The sequence below is a fragment of the Emydura macquarii genome, unplaced genomic scaffold (genome assembly GCF_026122565.2).
Source record: "Emydura macquarii macquarii isolate MOO-44397 ecotype Brisbane River unplaced genomic scaffold, CSIRO-AGI_Emac_v2 contig_2768, whole genome shotgun sequence".
In the NCBI taxonomy this organism is placed as follows: domain Eukaryota; kingdom Metazoa; phylum Chordata; order Testudines; family Chelidae; genus Emydura; species Emydura macquarii.
Genome location: NW_027132905.1, coordinates 45,454,170 through 45,473,840, shown reverse-complemented (window position 1 = coordinate 45,473,840; position 19,671 = coordinate 45,454,170). Strand labels below are relative to the sequence as shown.

At 41.5% G+C, this 19,671-nt stretch overlaps 1 protein-coding gene across 5 annotated transcripts in view; it reads left to right on the top strand.

Annotated features, from left to right (window-relative positions):
- CTNNBIP1 (catenin beta interacting protein 1) overlaps nt 1–19,375 on the top strand; it is a 63,702-nt gene extending 44,327 nt beyond the window's left edge. For 3 of the 5 annotated variants that reach the window (XR_010923506.1, XM_067567363.1, XM_067567365.1), the window contains one exon: nt 9,395–11,645. Coding sequence is in view for 4 of the 5 variants with exons in the window: in XM_067567365.1 (XP_067423466.1) it covers nt 9,395–9,453 (59 nt within the window). In the remaining variant the exon portion in view is untranslated. Of the gene's footprint in view, nt 1–9,394; nt 11,646–19,220 lie in introns of those variants that run through there. The other 2 variants (XM_067567362.1, XM_067567361.1) reach the window with 1 other exon arrangement.
- Nucleotides 19,376–19,671: the final 296 nt, after the last annotated feature.

The following is a 19,671-nucleotide window of genomic DNA, read 5'->3' as shown; positions in this document are numbered from 1 at the left end:
CCTCAGGACTGTATCCTGCCATAAACTTTATTAAACCTAGTGGCAGAATACCTAGACAGAGTTGAATGAATGAATGAATGAAACTGAAATCAGTCACCAGAAATGAGAACTGTGTGGGATTGAACAATAGTTTGCCACCTATAGTTACTTTAAAACATGGATCTCAAAAGGCTTATAAATGTTTAGTAAGCCTCAAACCCACCTATGAGTTCCTCCCATGTTACAGATTGAGAAACTGAGGCAAAGAGGTTAAGGCTATACAACAATGCTTGGAATGGAACCCAGGGCTTTGGAGAACTCTTTGCTGAGTCCATTAGAACCATTATTGAAAGCAGTAAACTATAATGCTCTTCATGAATATTAAACCAACATGTGAAGTGCAGCACCCAGAGGGTACAATTGTGTGTCAGAGTTGACTAGGTTGAGGCGGTCTAGAAACCTGAACCCATTGTGAGAAACCATCCGTTTCCAAGTAAGGTGGGATAATTGTGTGCTCATGGCTGAACCTGGCTTTCAGATTTCACAGCCCATCAGATAGATTCATGGCTACTGCTCTTTGGACAAACAGTGACTCGTAACAATGTATCTCCTCCTGCCTTCACCATGCAATTTATTAGATTTTATAGTTGGGAGCAGCGGAAGGAAGTCTGTTGCAGGATGGGAGTGTTCTGTTTTGTTTTCACCGCCAGGCCTGCTATCTGTGAATCAGTATTACATGTCTGCAAATTTCTTTGTGCTGTGCATGATGTCTCTGGGTGTTATGTGGTGCTTTCTGCTTACTCACCCATCCACCTGGCTACCCTGAGGGGTGTTATCTGTTTTCTGATGGATCACTGTTGGGTTTAAATGCAATTGCTTGAGGCTCTTGCAAACAGTGGTTTGATGTAACTGCCACATATGAATACATCACCCCCTAAATCACAAAGGGATGGGAGAAGAAGTAAAGCTGTTAGTTTGTGTATAAAATCCAGTATTGATTGATCTTAACAACTGTACTGCAAGGGTGAGAGAGCAATAGAGACCTCATGTGAACTACCATACAGGCATGCAGATCTGGAAACCCACTCAAGACAAGATGAGATAAATGGAAGGACCTTGAAGGCTGCCTCTTCTCACCCTTCTCTTTTCCCTCACCCTCCAAAACACCCCTCAGCTCCTCATTCCAGCTCTGCAACAGGCTTCCCAGGTGACTTTGATAGTCATTTATTCTCTCTGCCTCCCTTTCCTATGTATTGAAAACGGGGACAATTTCATTTTGTAAAGTACTTTGATCTTTTTGTAAAGTGCCTTTTACAAATGTATAACCAAAGAATATTACAATTGGTAACTTACACAAATTTTAAGTGATTTTCATGAGCACAAATAGTACTTTACAAAAATATAACTTAAAATAATGGGATAAGATTTAGAGTAGCCAGAAAAATAATTTTTAAACCTTATTTTAAATGGAAATGAGTAAACAAATCAAACAAGTAAGTTAGAATTACATAGGGGACTATTATTTACAATTATTGTAGATTATGAGATTATTAAAGAATATCAAACAGGCAGCTAGCTACATGCTTAATGGTTACTGTAATAATAAAAACTCTTTCATCCAGGGATCTCAAAGCACTTTACAGAGGTGGTTATTTTGTTTATTTTACAGTTAGGGAAACAGAAGTACAGAAATTGCGTGACTTGGCCAATAGCTAAGTCAATGGAACTCAAATTTTTTTACTTAGAGGCCCCTGCTGTTGTCACTAGACATTTTGCCTCTTGAGGTCAGGCCACAAGAAATGCAGCTCTGTTGAAATTAATAGCAGTGGAGGATTTTCAGCATGGTTATAAGGTTATTTTTTTCAAAATAGAGTTTACCGTCAGACTTTTTTAATGTCTGATTTTTGTTTGTTTCCATATATTCCAATGATGAGGTGCATTTCCTTGTGCCCCAATCTGTTTCTCAGCAGGAGGTCCAAGTAAATGGTAGGGTAAACAGAAGCTCCTAGCGCAATGTATCTCTAAAAATGTCTTGAATATTTATTTTTACTGCCACTGTTTAGAACAGGAGCTAGCAAACTGTGAACATACTATTCAGAGAACTGATTTGACTGAGAAAGCCAAAATGAACTGCAAAACTCTGAGCATCTGCTGTGTGGCTAAGGAGATTTATTGCTCCTGTTATGCTTTGCAGACTGCTATACGCTCGCCACAGTAAGCTGTGCAAGGGAACAGCACAGAAAGCTAGGACTCTTGGGCTGTACAGATAATTCTGGAGAGATACTGTAACAAATATTAAACAATCAATTTGTAAGCACTTAGAGGTTATAAGTAATAGTCAACATGGATTTGTCAAGACCAATCATACCAAACCAACCTAATTTCCTTCTTTGACAAGGTTTCTGGCCTAGTGGATGGGGGGGGGGGGAAGCAGTAGATGTGATGTAGCTTGACTGTAATAAGGCTTTTGATCCACTCCCTTATGACATCCTCATAAGCAAATTAGGAAAGTATGGTCTAAATAAAATTACTATAAAATGGGCCCACAATTGGTTGAAAAACCATGCTCAGAGTAGGTATTAATGGTCCACTGTCAAACTGGGAAGGGTGTATGTTAGTGCGGTCCCACAGGATCCTATCCTGTACTATTCATTATTTTCATTAATGATTTGGATAATGGAATGGAGCATATACTTATAAAATTTGCAGATAACCCCACCCTGGGGGTGTGTGTGTGTGTGTATGCAAGCACTTTGGAGGACAGGATTATAATCCAAAAGGACCTTGACAAATTAGAGAATTGGTCTGAAATCATCAAGATGAAATTCAATAAAGATAAGTGCAAAATGCAAACGTGATTATGTTCTTAAATACTACACTTAGGAAGGAAAAATCAAATACATAGCTACAAAATGGGAAATAACTAGCTCGGTGGTAGTACTGCAGGAAAGGATCTGGGGGTCATTGTGATCACAAATTGAATGAGCCAGCAATGTGGCGTAGTTGAGAAAAAAAGACTATTATTATTCTGGGATGTGTTAACAGGAGTGTTGTATGTAAGACAGAAGAGGTAATTGTTCCACTCTGGTTGGTACTGGTGAGGTCTCAGCTGGAGTATTGTGTCCTGTTTTGGGCAATATGCTTTCAGAAAGACGAGGACAAATTGGAGAGAGTCCCGAGGAGAGCAATAATAAAAGATTTAGAAAACCTGACCTATGAAGAATGGTTTAAAAAATTGGTCCTGTTTAGTCTTGAGTAAAGAAAACTGAGTGCGGTCCCGATAACAATCTTCAAATAGATACGGGCTATTTTAAAGAAGACAGTGATCAATTGTTCTCCATGTCCAGTGAAGGTAGAACAAGGAATAAAGGGCTTAATCTGCAGCCAGAGAGATTTAGATATTAGGAAAAACTTTCTTACAATAAGAATAGTTAAGTACAGGAATCAGGTTCCAAGGAAGGCTGTGGAATCCCTGTCAATTGAGGTTTTTAAGAACAGGTTAGACAAACACGTGTCAAAGATGGTTTAGGGCATATTTGGTCCTGCCTCACTGCAGGGGGATAGACTAAATGGCCTCTCGAGGGCCCTTCCAGTCCTACATTTCTATGGTTCTGTGATAAGGTTCTGATCTTGAGTTGTGTCATGTATGGAGGCCCCCCATGCACCTCTGATCCAAACTTCCCTAACATTTACTAGTATTCTGATGACAGCATTTTGGTTCACATTCATCGCTATTAAGAACACTGAAGAGCTGCCTCTGAGTCGTATTTAAGTTGGGGAGGAGGGTGAGAACAATCAATGAGAATGCTGCTGCTCAAAGCGTCTTCCTCGGCTGTCTAGTCCTCCAGTTTAAAGTTTAGTAGAGGCTTCAAAGGAAACCTAAATGAAAGAAATAATTAGCTCATGCAGGCCCAATTAATTCATGAAGGGGGGAAAAATGTGGTTCATGTCATCTGTTACACTTAAGTAGCAAGGATCAGTTTAATGCTTGGTCAAATATCAGAAATTGTGTGGATGGTGCATGTTAGAGTATATATTTTAAAAAAAGTTTCTGATGTTTGATAGTTGGAGCTAGAGGATCCACAGATGAAAGCAGCATTTGCTTTTATTTGAGTCTCTGAGGACTGGAAGTTCTGCAACAGATTAAAAATATTGCACAGTCAACCTCTAAATCACTTTTTTAATGGCCTTATCTAGACTAAAGAGATTTATTTATAACACTGCCTTCTGACCAGTTCACATGCTCTCATTTCCCCAACATTCTGAAGATGTTTCACTTTGTGTCACCTTGCACTCTTCTCTGAACACTTAGGAGTCCAGAGAGCAGACTGGTTTGTGGATGGCCCAAGAGGAAATGTTATTTGAAGCATGAAAATCATTTAGAAGGGACTGTTCTCCATAGGACTAGATAGCTCATGTGGGTAATAGTTAGCCATAGAATATTTTTGTCTATAAATCACCAGTTCAAATCCCACCCAAGTCAGTAGTGACTTAATGAAGCTATTCATGGTTTATGTGAAATAAGCTAGGTGGGTCTCAGTTCAGTTCTCCTCTCATGTTGGGCATAGGGTTGCCAGGTGTCTGGTTTTTGACCGGAAAGTCTGGTCGAAAAAGGCACCAGACACCAAAAGTCTGGTTACCACCTGCAGGGGCACCAGAACTGTAGGGGCCAAGCAGGCACTGCCCACTGCAGAGTGGCACTTAGCTGCTGAGTGAGTGAGGGGGCAGCATGGCTGTGATCATCTCCCAGTCCCACTCTACAGGCATCAGGTGAGTCCCAGAGAAGAGGAGGAGCCAGGCCAGCTCAGCTTCCTGCCCGTCTCTTGTGTTCCCATACTCCCTCTTTCCATCCCACAGCTCCACTTGCCTGCTCCCTGGGGCTCGCTCTGGTCTTCCCAGCAGCAGATCCCAGGGCATGAAGTCACTGTCCCTGCTGAGTGGCTGTGACTTGCCCCGCTGCTGCAGGTAATGCAGGGAGTCTCTGGACGCCCTGTGGGGCTGCAGGGCTTTGAGTGGTTCAGGAAGGCAGCTGAGGCCTCACAGAGCAGTGGACAGTGCTGCGGGTATTGTCGGGCAGGGATGCAAGGCTGGGGTTATGTGTTCGTGTTGTGCTGTGTATGTGGGTGGTGGCGTGTGTTTGGATTATACAGTGTTTTTTGGGTTGTGCTGTGTGTGATTGGGTTGTGTGTCTGTGACTGCATTGTGTGTGTGTTTTTTGTGTTGCACTGTATGGGTATTTTGTTTGTGTTATGTGTATGTTTTGTGTTGTGTGTTGGGTTGTGCTGTGCCTGTGTTTGGATGGGGTTGTACTGTGTATATGTTGTGCTGTATGTGTTTTGTGTTATGCGATGTGTGGTTGGATTGGGCTGTATGTTTCCAGGCAGAACTTTAAAATCTCTCTTTTAGTATCTCATCTAAATTATCCCAGCTTCAGAGCCCAGGAATTAGCCCCTGAATAAGGCTGTGAGATCCCAGCACCTAAACAGGGCTGTCAGGAACAGTACAACAAAAATCCAAACTCATACTAAACAACCGCCCAAGAGGAGAGGATGGGAATAGGAAATACCTTAACACCCCCCCACACACACACACCCCAGATATTTATTTATTTATGGTGCATTTCAAATGCTGTCCAAAATGTATTTACTTTTTTTAAAAAGGTACTTTGTACGAGAAGAAAAAATCAGAAGGAGAAATGAGAACATAATTGTTACCCTATAATACTGCCGCAAGCACAATGGATAGGTATGCTGATTATTGCTGGCAATTTAAAAGTTTCATCTGTTTAAAGTCAATATGTAAAGACATATGACAAGGTTTTTGGTTTGGCTGGGATGCTTCCCAGTTTTTCTGAAGCCTTATTTATTTAATTTTTTTTTTAAACAGACAAGGTAGATAATATGAAGCTTTTTATTATTGTTTTTGGATTCACATGCAAGTTGTAATACACAAACTTTCAGGTCAGGAAAATCGCTTCTTAAGAGAATGCTGTGAATTCATATCAGAAAGCCTGGCTTATTATGCACAGTGATTTATTAGTGAAATTCCTATAAGAGAGGAGGAGTGGGAAAGGCACACCAAGGTTTCAAAGCTGTGGCCTGAGGTAATTAGCTTGTCATAATATATTTTAGAAAATGAGATTAATGCAAATCATAAAAAAAAATATGGAGAGGAAGGGACAAATGCATTTCCTTGACTCTGAAGTTACTGAATGTTCAAGGCTAGAGAATGCATAGATTAGGGGAGGGTGGACATTTGCTTAGATTTCTCTTCTACAAATAAATTATTATGAATCCCAGTCTGCAAATACATCTATGCTTGTGAATAACTTTGGAGCCATTCCACTCTATTAATAAAGTACATATTACAAGCTTTTAAAAAGTTCTGTACTCTTCAGCGGATGAAATTGCCTCAGTTCTTTTGATTTCTTTCTACAGTAGCAATTTTTGGGCCCAACTCTGCACATTTACTTACAAGAATAATCTTTGCTCATGCAAGTAATCTTATTGACTTTAAATTGACTTCAGTGGGACCACGGGTGTGAGTAAGGAGTAGTCAGATGAAGTAGGGTTTTCAGGGTTTTAATAAGTCCTTAAACATGTCTCTGTCAGTTTTAACTTTTTCTTTTCAAAATATTCAAAGCAATTACATCTTGTTTAGTAAGAATCAAATGCCAGTTTTAGTTTTATAGGGGAGAGAGCAACAAGTAACGGGGAGGAGCGAATGGGGACAGAGCCTTGGGGAAAGGTGGGTGGAGCACAGATGGGGCCTCAGGAGGAGGGGGCAGAGCAGGGGTATCCGGTTTTCAGAAATTGGAAAGCCGGCAACCATGAGCACGAGTTAGGTGACCTTTGCACAACTGACAGCCTCAGCCAAAAGGCCAAGGATTGAATAGGTCATGGAGATTGAACCTTGCAGGTGGTTCCTTCAGGTCAAGGTTGAAGCACTTTGGAAGGGCAGTGTGAGAACCTTGTACAGCATGGCAAGCCTGTTTTGTGGGTTAATAGAGGCCTTCAGTTTCAAAAAGAGAGCTCTGTGCTATTGCCAGAGCATAACAAAAATGTTTCAGTCTCTTAGTATCCTTAAGGATGCTCACAGATCAGTGATGTTCAGGGCTATCTAATTACAAAATTGAGGAAAGCTAAACATTGCTCACAACTTACAATGTTCCTTATAAGATGGCAAAGTTTGCAGATTAAAAAAAAAAAATTACTCAAGATAGTTAAATCCAAAGCTGACTTGGAAGAATTGCAAAGGAATCTCATAAAACTGGATGACCAGGCAACAAAAATAGCAGATGAAATTCAGTGTTGATAATGCAAGGTAGTGCACATTGGGAAACATAACCCTAACTATACATACAAAATAATGGGATCTAAATTAGCTGTTACCACTCAAGAAAAAGATCTTGGCGTCATCATGGATAGTTCTCTGAAAATAGCTGCTCAGCGTGCAGCAGTAGTCAAAAAAAAAAAAAAAAAAGTAACAATGTTAGGAACCATTAGGAAAGAAAGAGATAAGACAGAACATTTCAAATCCACAATACACCCACACCTTGAATACTGACGCAGTTCTGGTCACCTCATCTCAAAAAAGATGTATTAGAACTGGAAAAAGTGCAACAAAAACTTTAGGGATATGGAATGGCTTCTGTAAGAGGAGAAATTAAAAAGACAGACTGTTCAACTTAGAAAAGAGATGATTAAGGGGGGGGATATGATAAAGGTCTATAAAATTATGAATGGTATGGAGAAAGTGAATAAAAGTGTTATTTACCCATTCACATAACACAAGAACAACAGGTCACCCAATGAAATTAATAGGCCACAGGTTTAAAACAAACAATGAAGTATTTCTTCATACAACGCACAGTCCATCTGTGGAACCCGTTCCCTGGAAATGTTGTGAAGACCAAAAATATAACTGGGTTCAAAAAAGTATTAGGTAAGTTCATGAAGCATAGGTCCATCAATGGTGGTTAGCCAAGATGGTCAGGGATGCAACCCCATGCTCTGGGTATCCCTAAGTTTCTGACTGCCATAAACTGGGACAGGACGACAAGGGATGGATCACTTGATAATTGCCGTATTCAGTTCATTCTCTCTGAAGCAACTGGCACCTGCCACTGTTGGAAGACAGGATACTGGGCTCGATGGACCATTGGTCTGACCCAGTATGGCCGTTCTTATGTTCAGTTATACACCTTATGAGGTGAGACTCTAGTGTGCCTTGAGTTTTGGATCAACTCTGTTTGACACCACTTGGACTCATTGTGAGCCATTGGATGTGCACATGTGATACGTATCCCTCACTGTGTCTTAATATAAACTTCTCACTCAAAGGACATGAGGTATTGACAACTGTAACTGCACTGAACAATCGCACCATGCAGCAAAACTGATACTGAATTTGGTCGCCTGGCTGGCATTAAAAACCTCTACAACTAGCCAGAAAGACATGAGGGGAAAAGCAGCTGTCAGAAATAAACTTGAGAGAACATCAGGGGGGTGTCTGGGACTATCTTTTGGTTAAACAAGGAGTCCTTACATGGATGCAGTAGGGGAGGATTCTACTCCATTCTGTGCCACATTTGGGATTTTTGGGCACGTGAGAGATCTTAAGCTATCCATTTAACCTCTGTGCTTCAGTTTCTCCATCTTTAAAATGGGAATAATATTTACCTTCCTTAAACGTGTTGCAGCCACATTAATGTTCAGAAAGCACTTTGATTCCCTGGAGTGGAAGGTGCCATGCTACATATAATAAATACAAAGTACTGTGTTGCTACATGCTTACCTTATATCCATAGACAATGAAAAGCCTCTGAATGGGGCCTAACAAAACTGCAGCCCTGTGTGAAGGAAATTCCTGTTAGGAATAATGAAGGCAGGCTGCAAAGAATAATCAAAATATCCCATTAAAGAAGGATACAACACATAGGGCAGCAACTCCCAAACAACTTTTTCTTGAACATAGCCCCATTCTTCATGCTCCAGGAAAGTTTAGCAAGGCCATTCTGCATTGCAAGGGTCTGAAGGATGATGAGCCCAGCAAAGAATTTGTCTGCAGATTCCAGTGTTTGCAACTCTCTTGATATTTGGTGTTTTTCTTAAAGCTCCAGCTCCTGGAGGTATATGAAAACTGGAGAATGTCAGCTATCTTTTTTTTTAAAAATGAACAACAACAAATTCTAATCCTTGTGATTGCAGAGAAAAGCTTGAAAACATGAACCCTAAATCCTCCAACACCAGAAGACAAATAGGAACTTAAAATTATTATTTTTTAAATCCTCGTGATTTTGGAAGTCCTGACTCACGACTTTTGAATGTTTGGGGTTGACATACTGAAATTCAGCCCACTCCCTATTCTCTGAATGCAGTAATCTTAGCTCCCCTTTTTTTATATGTACTTACAGGTGCTGAGGACGTGGTGATGGCATTTTCCAGATCAGAGACGGAAGACAGAAGGCAGTAATTAAAGAGTGTCTGAGCAACACAGAGCTGGAGAGGGCAATGAGATTCCTGAAGATAGAGGATGGCTGAGCATTAACAAGTTCCTTTGCCCTCCCCTAATTTTCCATGGCAGCCCTTGCCCTTTTCCTTTTAATTTTGCTTCTCTTTGTCCAACTCTCTGAATACATCTCACAGCCATCTGTTCCTATACACCGTTGCTACTCACCTGGGCTGTGTTAACCAAGGACGAAGCTAGTGATGCATTTACAATTGGTTCAAAGGGACAGACTCTGTTTGTGATTGGCTAAAGGAAGACAACTTTTTAAACTTGACCAATGAAAACTTTTATTTTAGTTCTGATATTATTTTATATTTTAAAATAAGCCTCTTGACATCCTACTTCTAAAGAAGCTTTTCAAGCTCTGGTGCTTATTTAGATCATATTTGTGAATTTGAAGAGGGTTTGGTTGGCTGCATAGAACTGGAATTGAATTGTGATTGGCTGATAATGCAAATGCTTTCTCTAAATTGGCTTGCAGGTATTTTGCTGACGTCAACATTTTCATTGTAGAAAGTTGATTTTTGGTGCGTTGGTTATTACTTTTCACTTACTGACCTGGGGGAAAAAGACAAATATTCTTTGCAATATTTATTACATACACGCACACACACACACTTGCTTTTTTTGATTGGCTTCAGAACTGTGTTTTTAATTTCCTGTTAGCTGCAAGGTCTCCCTTGCAATCAATTTTTCCATACTTATCTGCTCTATGGCCTTGGGCTCTTTTGGGAGCATGTGTCAAAAGCATATTTACTTTAATAAGTCTACCTGTCCCAGCTGGAATGTGGACATCTGCAGCCTTACCTCTGCTTTGCTGTGGGCTGTATCAATGAACTCCTGCTGAAAAATGGGGCATTTGGGTGGCTTTTCTCTTTGCTTCTGACAGAGGAGCTGTAGATTTGCAGGAATTGCAAGAAAAGCATATCTGTGGCTGTGACATTAAATTGCCAAATTTGTATAGCGTATAAATGAATTGTGTAAAATAGTCCATAGAGCTCCACTTTAACCCTTTAATTGCTGCATAGGATTTAGCTCTCACATCGGGGAACATTACCACCCATGAAATTAATCCTTGTTGCACTGGAATATAATAAACAAAGTTGCTTACCGCTTGCAGTATTATGGGCAGTATGGCTCTAGCACCTGCGACAGTTCAGTGAGATGGAAGTCGTCTGCCTCCAGGATTAATCCATTTTTCTGTGGCCATTGCTCTATAGGTGGCAGTGGGAGTTCACTAAACTGCCCAAACAGGAGTGTCCAGATGACAGTCACAGGTTCACAGATCTGGGAGGAGAGGTAGGGCCTTCACCTGCAGTGAAATTTTAAAAACTTGCACTCGCTTTTCAGGAACCTGCACAGTGAATATTAAAATCCTGCCTAGTGCTGCTGCCTACACCGAGTACTTCATTCTCTATTCTGTGCAGTGAATTTTACACTTCTAGACTTTGCTGTGGGTTGCACTGATTTAAGATATTTCAAACCCTATTTAAATAGAAATCCATTCACCTGTACCTTATTGTTTCATGTGATTGTTAATTATTCGGAGTAACAGCTCAGGATCCTGGCTGGGACTACTTGACTGTTCTCATGACATGCAGTTATGATGATACAGCTGTTATTAAAATCTCAAAAGTGAACAAACAGGAGCCATTGGAATATGTGTGAGAGAGAGAAGAGGGGACTTTATCTTGAACAAATAACCATTGTGTAAATGAGAACAACTGTAATTCTATCTATGAAAAAGATCCTTTTGATTCAGTTGCATCTTCATAAAATTTCAGTGTGAAAGTTAATCTCTTACCTCAGTTTATTGAGGATGGATGAGATTTCCCTGTATTAAAATGAAACCAGCAATGAGCCCAATTGGTTCTAAAGATTTGAACTAAGAAGCACTTTGATTTTAACTTTGGTGCAAAGGGGGCAGCCCTTAAAGGGTTAATTTAAGGTGGTACGTGTTATGACTGCTGGCTGGAATGACTGGGCTGGATTTTGGTGGCCTGTCATTGTCAAGCTAATATGCATCCTCTATGTGTATCTATGGCATTTCTGAGCTGTTACATCTTTTTAAAGAAGAAAAGTGAAGTGTTTCTGTGGCTTAATCTTTTGACATAAATGTAACTGTTGGGGCGGGGAAATACAGTTTTTAATAGCTACTCTTGTTTCTTATTGATTTATTATATCGATAACTCACCAAATTCAAAATATCCATATTGCTTTTGTGAAAGATTTACCAATGAAGTCCAAACCTGGAAGGGTTAAGTAGGCATCTCTGATGCAGATATGCTGTAAACAGGATAATGTGGAGTTCAGATGCCTGAACAAATATATTCACATCAGGATATTGCTGCCATCTCTTGTATCTGTATACTAAGCCCAAGTTGCCTGACATCCTTATTATACCATTCTCCCTCCCTGCTCAATTTCACTAATTTCCAGTGGCTACCGGTTTTGGAACAGTAGCTTCTTACATTAAAATAGGGCAAGAATCTGGGATAAATTATTTGCGTATGTTGGTGCCGAGTATGGATAGAACACTGAAAATCCTCTTAACCCCCTACGGCCAATTCCAGAGTGCTCCTGTTGTCCCTCTTCTGAAAACCACATTTGCTTGTTAACTCTGGCTAATTAAAGGTTGAACTCCAGCTTCATGTGGGCCAGAGGTGGGTGTGAATCTAAAGTGAAAGACATCACTCATGAGTATAAGAGAGAGGCAAAGCCAGAGAGCCCACAAAACATGCACTTGAGGCATTAGGTAAAATGGAGCATGGGTCTCTAGTTGGCTTCTCATCTAGAGCAGATCTGAAATCCTTGGGTGGAAATCTTTGGGAGAGCTCATGATTCCCCACTATACATTTACTTTTTTTTTTTTTCTTTTTCCTTCAAGAGCTCATTACTTACTCCAATAACATAGGCTAATCAAACGGAGGGGGAACTGGATTGAAACCTGCTGGTACTGGTAATTCCGCATCCTCTGAGTGTGCATGCGGGACAATGGTTGAGAGAGAGAAACAGATTCTGTCTTTCTCACTTCAGAGCTCAGGTTTCCTGCTTGTATATGCAGCAGGAGTAGAGCAATTTAAGGACCTCTCCTTATCCAGTTTCAACACAATGTGCATTGGAGTTTTACAGTGGGGGGTGGGGATGAGGAGGGAGGGTGGAATTTAGGAACTGAAGGAAACACTCCTCTCCTCTCTCTCTCCAGGTGAGTAGCAATTGCTGTAATTTTTGCTGAGGTCATTGTATCTGTGAGCATTGCCCATTGTAACTGAAGAAAATGAGACTTCTCATCTTTCATGTCAGCCTTTTGGCTGATTATTCCACAACCCTCAATAAACCACATAGTAAGAAAGCATGTGAGCTGTTGGTGATGGACAGATGTCAATCTGTGACAATTTAGTAATAGAGATTCTTGGAGGGAATGGTTATTTGATATAGTGAGGACTGGTAATGGGATGTAGAGCTTTTCACCTTTAAATTGCTTATTCCAATCTATCCCAGGTAAGTGGTGCCCAAAAGTTCTCTCTGATGGCTGTTCAGTGGCCTGTGTGAAAGGAGTTACGCAGTCTCAATGGCAGTGTTATGCCCACTTCACAGGTGCCCACACTGCTAAAATGCTCACCACAGTTGATGATTGCCAACCTTAATAGTCTTTGTAGAAACCAAGAATTAAATGGGTTATGGAAATCAAACTCCCTTGGTCTCTGCAGGTCAGGGTTAGGGCACACACGTGGGGGGTAGAGTGGGGTAGGTTTTTACAGCCACTGATGATCCTGTTCTGAGGCTAAATAAAGGAATTTAGTCTTCAGGGCTGTCAATACTTTAATTTTTTTACAATCATTAAATTATCATGACAAATTAAGCAAAGAAAAATAAGACCCTTGAAGTAGGAGGTTGCAAGGCAATGTGTCTTGCAAATCTGATTTACAAGTGTTAAGCAAGATATTTGTTTTACGTGAGGGTTATTGAATAATTGAGGGAAAATTTACATCTTTAGAATATTTTAATATTAATCCTCCAGTTTTCTTCCTTTTATATTGCTTGCCTCCTCTTTAAGAACTGTGTGATGTAGCTGACCACAAGTAAAAATTGTGACATCAGGGCCAGCAGAAACTGACAGTGCAGTAAGTGACCAATGGAATAACTGCCTCTCAAATGCTTGATAGTTTTTGTGTGGGGTCTGGTGGTTAGCAGTTAAGAAATTCTGGGGTTTATTCTAGCCTTTGCCACAGATCCACTGGATAACCTTAAGCAAGTTTGTTAGGCATGTCTGCCTCATTTTTATCCCACAGAGAAAAGAGTATATTAATACCGACACAGAAGTGTTGCAAAGCTTATTTGTAAGGAGCTTTTAAGGACCTCTGCTTAAAGGTTCTGTTGAAATGCAAAGTAGTAGTATTAGACAGGGGAATGACTAGAATACCAAAGCATTGCTATGTAGCATATGTAATATATCCTGCAGTGGTGGGGTTTTTACTGTGCAATTGAGCTTCCAGCTGGATTTGGACCAGTGCTGTTGGCTAACCCAGAGACCAACCTGTTCAAACACCTGTATGAAACAGACCACCTGCTAATGTTTGTAGGCAGTGGTGAAGTCAACAGTAGTGTAAGTGGGGTTGGAATAAAGGTAGAAGTGTAAAAGAAAAAAAGCCCTGTAAATAGTTTTCTCCAGCCCTATTGTATTTGAGTTGGTGGCTGCTGCTTTAAAAACACATATCAAGCTTTTTACCTTTCAGAAAATTTAAGGGGAAAAAATTATTTTTAAACTCATTTAAATAAAATGTGTTGTCTCTTTCATTCTGGCCTCTTAGTTTTTACTCAGTAATTTGCTTCACATGTCTTCTGTTGATTAGTATGAAAATTCCCATTGCCTGGGGCTGGCCCTGTCACTTCAGTAAACTGATGCTGTACCATGCAACTAGAGTTAAATAAAATTGCATTTTAAATGCATTATATGGGGTTAAATTTGGTGCTTGTGCAAGTGAATAGTCTTGAGTTGAATAGGCACAGAGCCTAGCACACCCTTACCAGCAAACTTCTTCCCTATAGCCCTACATCCTCTGTAACTCTTCATGTACTAAACTTGATTTGAATACTGCAGGTTTTGCTCTCACCTGTATATGTGTAACCCCTTCACAGTAAATTGCATGCTGATGTGCACCTCCTGAAGTTTCATTCATTTTAATATTCGTGTTGTACATGTCCCAAGTATGCTGCTAGGGTCATGCAAGTGAATTGGCAGCCACAATTCTGGATGATGAAGATTATACTCTATCAACAGCATAGTGTCGCTGGAGCTAATTTGGTTAACCCCATCAATGGGGTAAAAGGCTCTGCATTTGACCAGTCACTTTCAGTGTGATTATACAGGTATAACTGAAAGAATGTGGTGTTGGAAGGGCAAGGATAGAATGGGTGGGCACAAGGGGAAGGGCAACAGCAGAAACCATGCTCCAGACTGCAACCTGTGGGTTAAATTTTGATTTTAGCTTTCTTTTGTTTGTCCCTTAACAGTAGCAAGCTACAGTGGATAGGGCACTGGACTGGCAGACAGGAGAGCTGGGTTCTGTTTCTAGCTCTGTCCTTGATGTGTTGTGTAACCCTGGGCAAGTCACATAACTTCGTGACTCAGTTTCTCCTTGCCCCCTCACCCTTAGGACAACACCAAAAGCTAGGGATAACAAGTGTTACAGAAGTCCTACATGTTGTTAAATACAGTAGGAGATGATCTGGATGTTCCGATCTATGTTAGAGCCTTCTAGTTTCTGCAGTTATCATCTGGCGACTGAGGACTTCTTTGTTACCCTACTATCTTTTCTAGCCTTTTTCATTTTCTTTTCAGCTGACTTGATCCAGACAGAATTCTTGCAACATGTAATAAAACAAACTGGCTAGTTTCCCACTCTACCCTGGATCACATCACTTTTGCGGATTGTGTTTTGGGAGTAAATCCCGGTTTGTTCCTTAAAGTTTTAGCATTTGGCTGCCTACAAGCTGCATCATGTATGAGCGTGGAACGGCTGTATGTGCAAAGCTGCTTGCTGCCTCACCATTTCCCCACATTGAGTCTCCTAGTTCCTAGATGCCAATTGTCATTGAGATCAGAAGCCCCCATGAAACTCAGAGAATGAGCTCTCCACCTACATTACTCTTCAACTTGCCTTTCCCCACTCTAAAGGCCATTCCAAGTATGGACTGATGCAGCTGCTCCTTCCGTTGCTTTTTCACTGTGGTTGATTATTACTATCCTTTCTTTTGATGCAAGCATAAATGCATGCAACCCCCACTGGCTCAGACACCACAGCCTCTTCTGTATTGTTTGTGGGAGCAGCTGGAGGCATTTACTTAGTGCAGAGCAGGCATTACCTCTCCACATGCTACGCTTGTCACTGTCACAATGCACCGGAGCACCGTGGACCGAAGGGAGCCAGACTGTTCACACTGTGCTGCAACCAAGTTTAAAAAATGTTTAAACAAGGTTTGAAAACAGATTCAGTTAAATTCGTTACTTGTGGTTTGGCTGGGCTGGGCCCCTCAGGCTTAACCGTTTTCTAGCGGAGCTGAGGTAAGACTGATTATGCTCCATGCTCCCCATTCAAACCACACGAGAAACCAATTTTGCTGGATCTGTGTTTAAACAGATCCTTATAACGCTGTTCCTGGCTCAGGTCTATAGGGCCTTGTGGCATCATAAGTCCTGCTAGCTGAGCCAATTACTCTACAACTCTGCTGCACAGCTAGTCCGTCAGGTTTCGCTCCCATCTAAAGGACACCAATATAATGGGAAAAACAGCACTGTAGTCCTTCTGCCATGGTTAAAATACATTTCCATCTTCTAGTGTAGTTGATCTGAACTGTCTTTTAATAGTTCTTCTCAAATCAGGCTAAAATCCAGGGCACAATTCAGCACTCTGCTACAGCACCTTTATGATAGCTGATCTGGTGTAAAGGGGCCGCAAAGATGGCTTAACTAGCCCCCAAAGTTTAGGGGGCTTTGCTGGTGCATCCTCTGATGTAGGGGCATGTGAGGAGTAGGAGAAGCTGGCAAAGTACTCTGTGCTCTGCTTATTCTGGCCGAGAAACGGTCTGTTAAAGCAGCTCCAGGAGCTTAAAACTACCTTTGCTCCCGCTTCCTGGGTTGCTGTTCGTGAGAACCAACCTACAGAATTCAGGTGCAAGTCTGCAATGCAACTTGGGACCATGGCTGAAATGTGGCTTGCTTGATCATGTCTAGTCTTCATGCTGGAGCCCTACTTTAGTCACACTGGTGTAGGATTACAGTATTATAACAAAATCTTCTGCCTTTGTTCTTATAGATGGGACCACGGCTATATTGTTTGTAGACTCCTAAAATATGACTTTGTAAGAGAGGACTCTACATCGTGAGACCAGCTTTACCATATTCAGCAGTGGCTTTTATATACATTCATGTATACCAGGAGGGAGGCAGGTCACATGGAGTCATTTCATCATGGAATGAAATGGAACCTGCGCCACTGCTGACTATGCACTGTAATCCATTTTCAGCTATGCTGGTGACCTCCTAATTGAGGGCACGAAGGAAATTGCCTTGAACGTGATTGGAATAGACAGTGGTAGCCAAGCATTCTCCTCCATTAGCTTGTCTTATATCTTTCCAAATGCCTGGAGCAGCCAGAGCAAAGAATTTCCTGACCAAGGGCCCTGCTCAATGCCTGGAGTTGGCTGCTTGATGCTTGGCCACAGCTAAGCGCTGTGATTTTCTGCTGCAAGCCACAAATGCATTACGTAATCTGTGCTGTGTAATTAGAAATAAATGTAAACAGAGACCACAGTGAACTCCTGGCGTAAATATAAAGTGGGTGAATTTCTTTAGGTGGAAGGGGAAGGGGAGAATCCTTTCCCATTGCTGTTCTCATAAGCTTCTTTGAGCCTGGAGAAAAGATTTTAATTAAACTGGACAGAACCTTAAGCTTTCTAATATCCCGCCCTAGTGCCCTTCTGAAAGGGATTGTGCAGCGTGCCGGTTCTGTAGCATGCTGAGCTGTTTGTACCCCATGGATTTACTGCAGCGTCCTTTTGTATTTCAAGCAATCACGGTTCTATTGCCCTGGCACTGATATAAGGTTAGAACCTGCTGCGAATGAGGAAAGGGCTTAGGTTCTCTCATTCTGGTTATCATATCTCCGTAAGCATGTGCCATAAAAAAAATTGCTTTTATTTGACTTTGCTCCATGGATGGCATTTGGAAATGTCTACATAACACATAATCAATGCAGGGATCACATGCAAGGACGCAGGATCTTGTGGTTTACCTACTCCCTTCTCATGGGGCAAACAGTATGCCACTAAGAGACAGGAAAGGCTTTCAGAGCTACTTTAATACATCAGAATCAATGCACAAAGTAGGCCTGGTACCATGCTCTGATGACCAGCAAACTCAACGATAGTAGGTCCTTCCTTAGCAAATGCCCTACCTCACATCCTTAGAGGTTTTAGCTATAGGGTCTGTCAATTTCAGGCTGGCCAGATGGACCATAGAGAACAAAGTTACTGATGCACTCAGGTTCCAGACCACGTAGGGCTTTATAGATTAAAGCAAAACCTTGAATTGAACTCAAAACAGATGGGACATTACATTCAACCCCATCAGGTGATGGGATTGCTGTGCAGCAAGCCGCACAAATGTGCTTGATGCACAAGCCCAAAGCAGCACACAATGTCTACACTACCATCTATGTCAGCAAAACTTACATTGCTCAAGGGTGTAAATATTCCACCCCTGAGTGACATAAGTTACACCACCATAAGTACTCGTGTGCACAGTGCTGTGTCGGCGGGAGAGCTGCTCCCACCAGCCTATTTTATGCTGCTCACCAAGGTGGCTTTTATATGCTGACGGGAGAGTATCTTCACCATGTGCTGCAGTGGCACAGCTGCAGTGCTGGAAGTATACATGTGGCCAAATGCTCAAATTTCCCTAGACATATACTGGCCTGGCACCAGGCATCAAATTCAATCAGCAGATAACTCAGCTGACTTCAGTGGAGTTGCATTTATAAATGATTAATTTGACCCTATATTTCTAGAATTATGAAGACTGACATTCCTGTAGGAAAGGCTCTGCTGCCTTTTGGGACAGTGCAACCTGCTTTCCAGGCAGGAAGAGGAGCCTATTTTTGTAGCCTCACACCTTGGAAGGGTGCCTTGAGTTGGCTTCTGTTTGAGGCTGAATAAATCTCTATGGAGGCAGTTACATTTCATACCACCCGTCTCACTTGAAGCTGCTAAGAGAAAGAGCTATGAGATCAAAGGGGGGAACCCGATGGATGATAACATGCTTTCCGTCTCCTCTGTGGGTTAAACAGCACCTGCTGCACTAAAGAGAGAGATGGTGTTTCAGAAACTGTCAGAGGGAATGAGAGGTAGGCAGCTCAGGGAGCACAGATATGTCTGTGGAGGGAAGGGTATAAAGAAGCTCTAACACTGAGTTCTTATGTGCATGATGTAAATCTTTCTATCCTTTTTGCTGCAAAGTAGCTCAACTCCACCAATGTTCTCTACTGCTCGTTGGATCTTCTCCCTCTGGGATGGCTCACTGTTATGTCTAGGATGTCTCAACATTACTTTTTAATAAATACAACAACCCAGTGGCTAGGGCTGTTGCTGTTGAATACAATAGAATTATTTTATAATTGAACCATGGGTGTAACTTCTAGAAGGATGACATCCAGCTCTATTTCTCCTTCTAGCTACTTTCTGATCCCTTCGCAAGAAAGGCTAGTTCCAGCCCCTCTGGTTTAGCTGAGGTCTTGTCCCAGGCAGAGGTGGCCTGATTTTCAGAAGTGCTGCACACCTCTTCCTGTTCGTGCCAATGGAAGTTGTGGGCGCTCAGCACCTTTTTGCAAATAAGGTAATTAAATATTTGACTCTGGCCTGAGTTCTGTCTTAGCCTAAAAGTGAAATCAACTTCCTCTTGGTGTGGAATAACCCTAGTCTAGGCTACCTACTTTGTACTGGCTTTCACTCTTCCCCCAATTGTTCACATTCGAGTGAACCAGGATTCAACCAGGATTTTGCTGACACTTCTTTATGACCACTAGGCTCTGATTGTCTTAATTATCTAATGTTGTGCAGATACCAATCATTCCTAGAGGCTGTTCTCACTGCTGCAGGAGCTGACCTGTGTCAGATGAGCTCCAA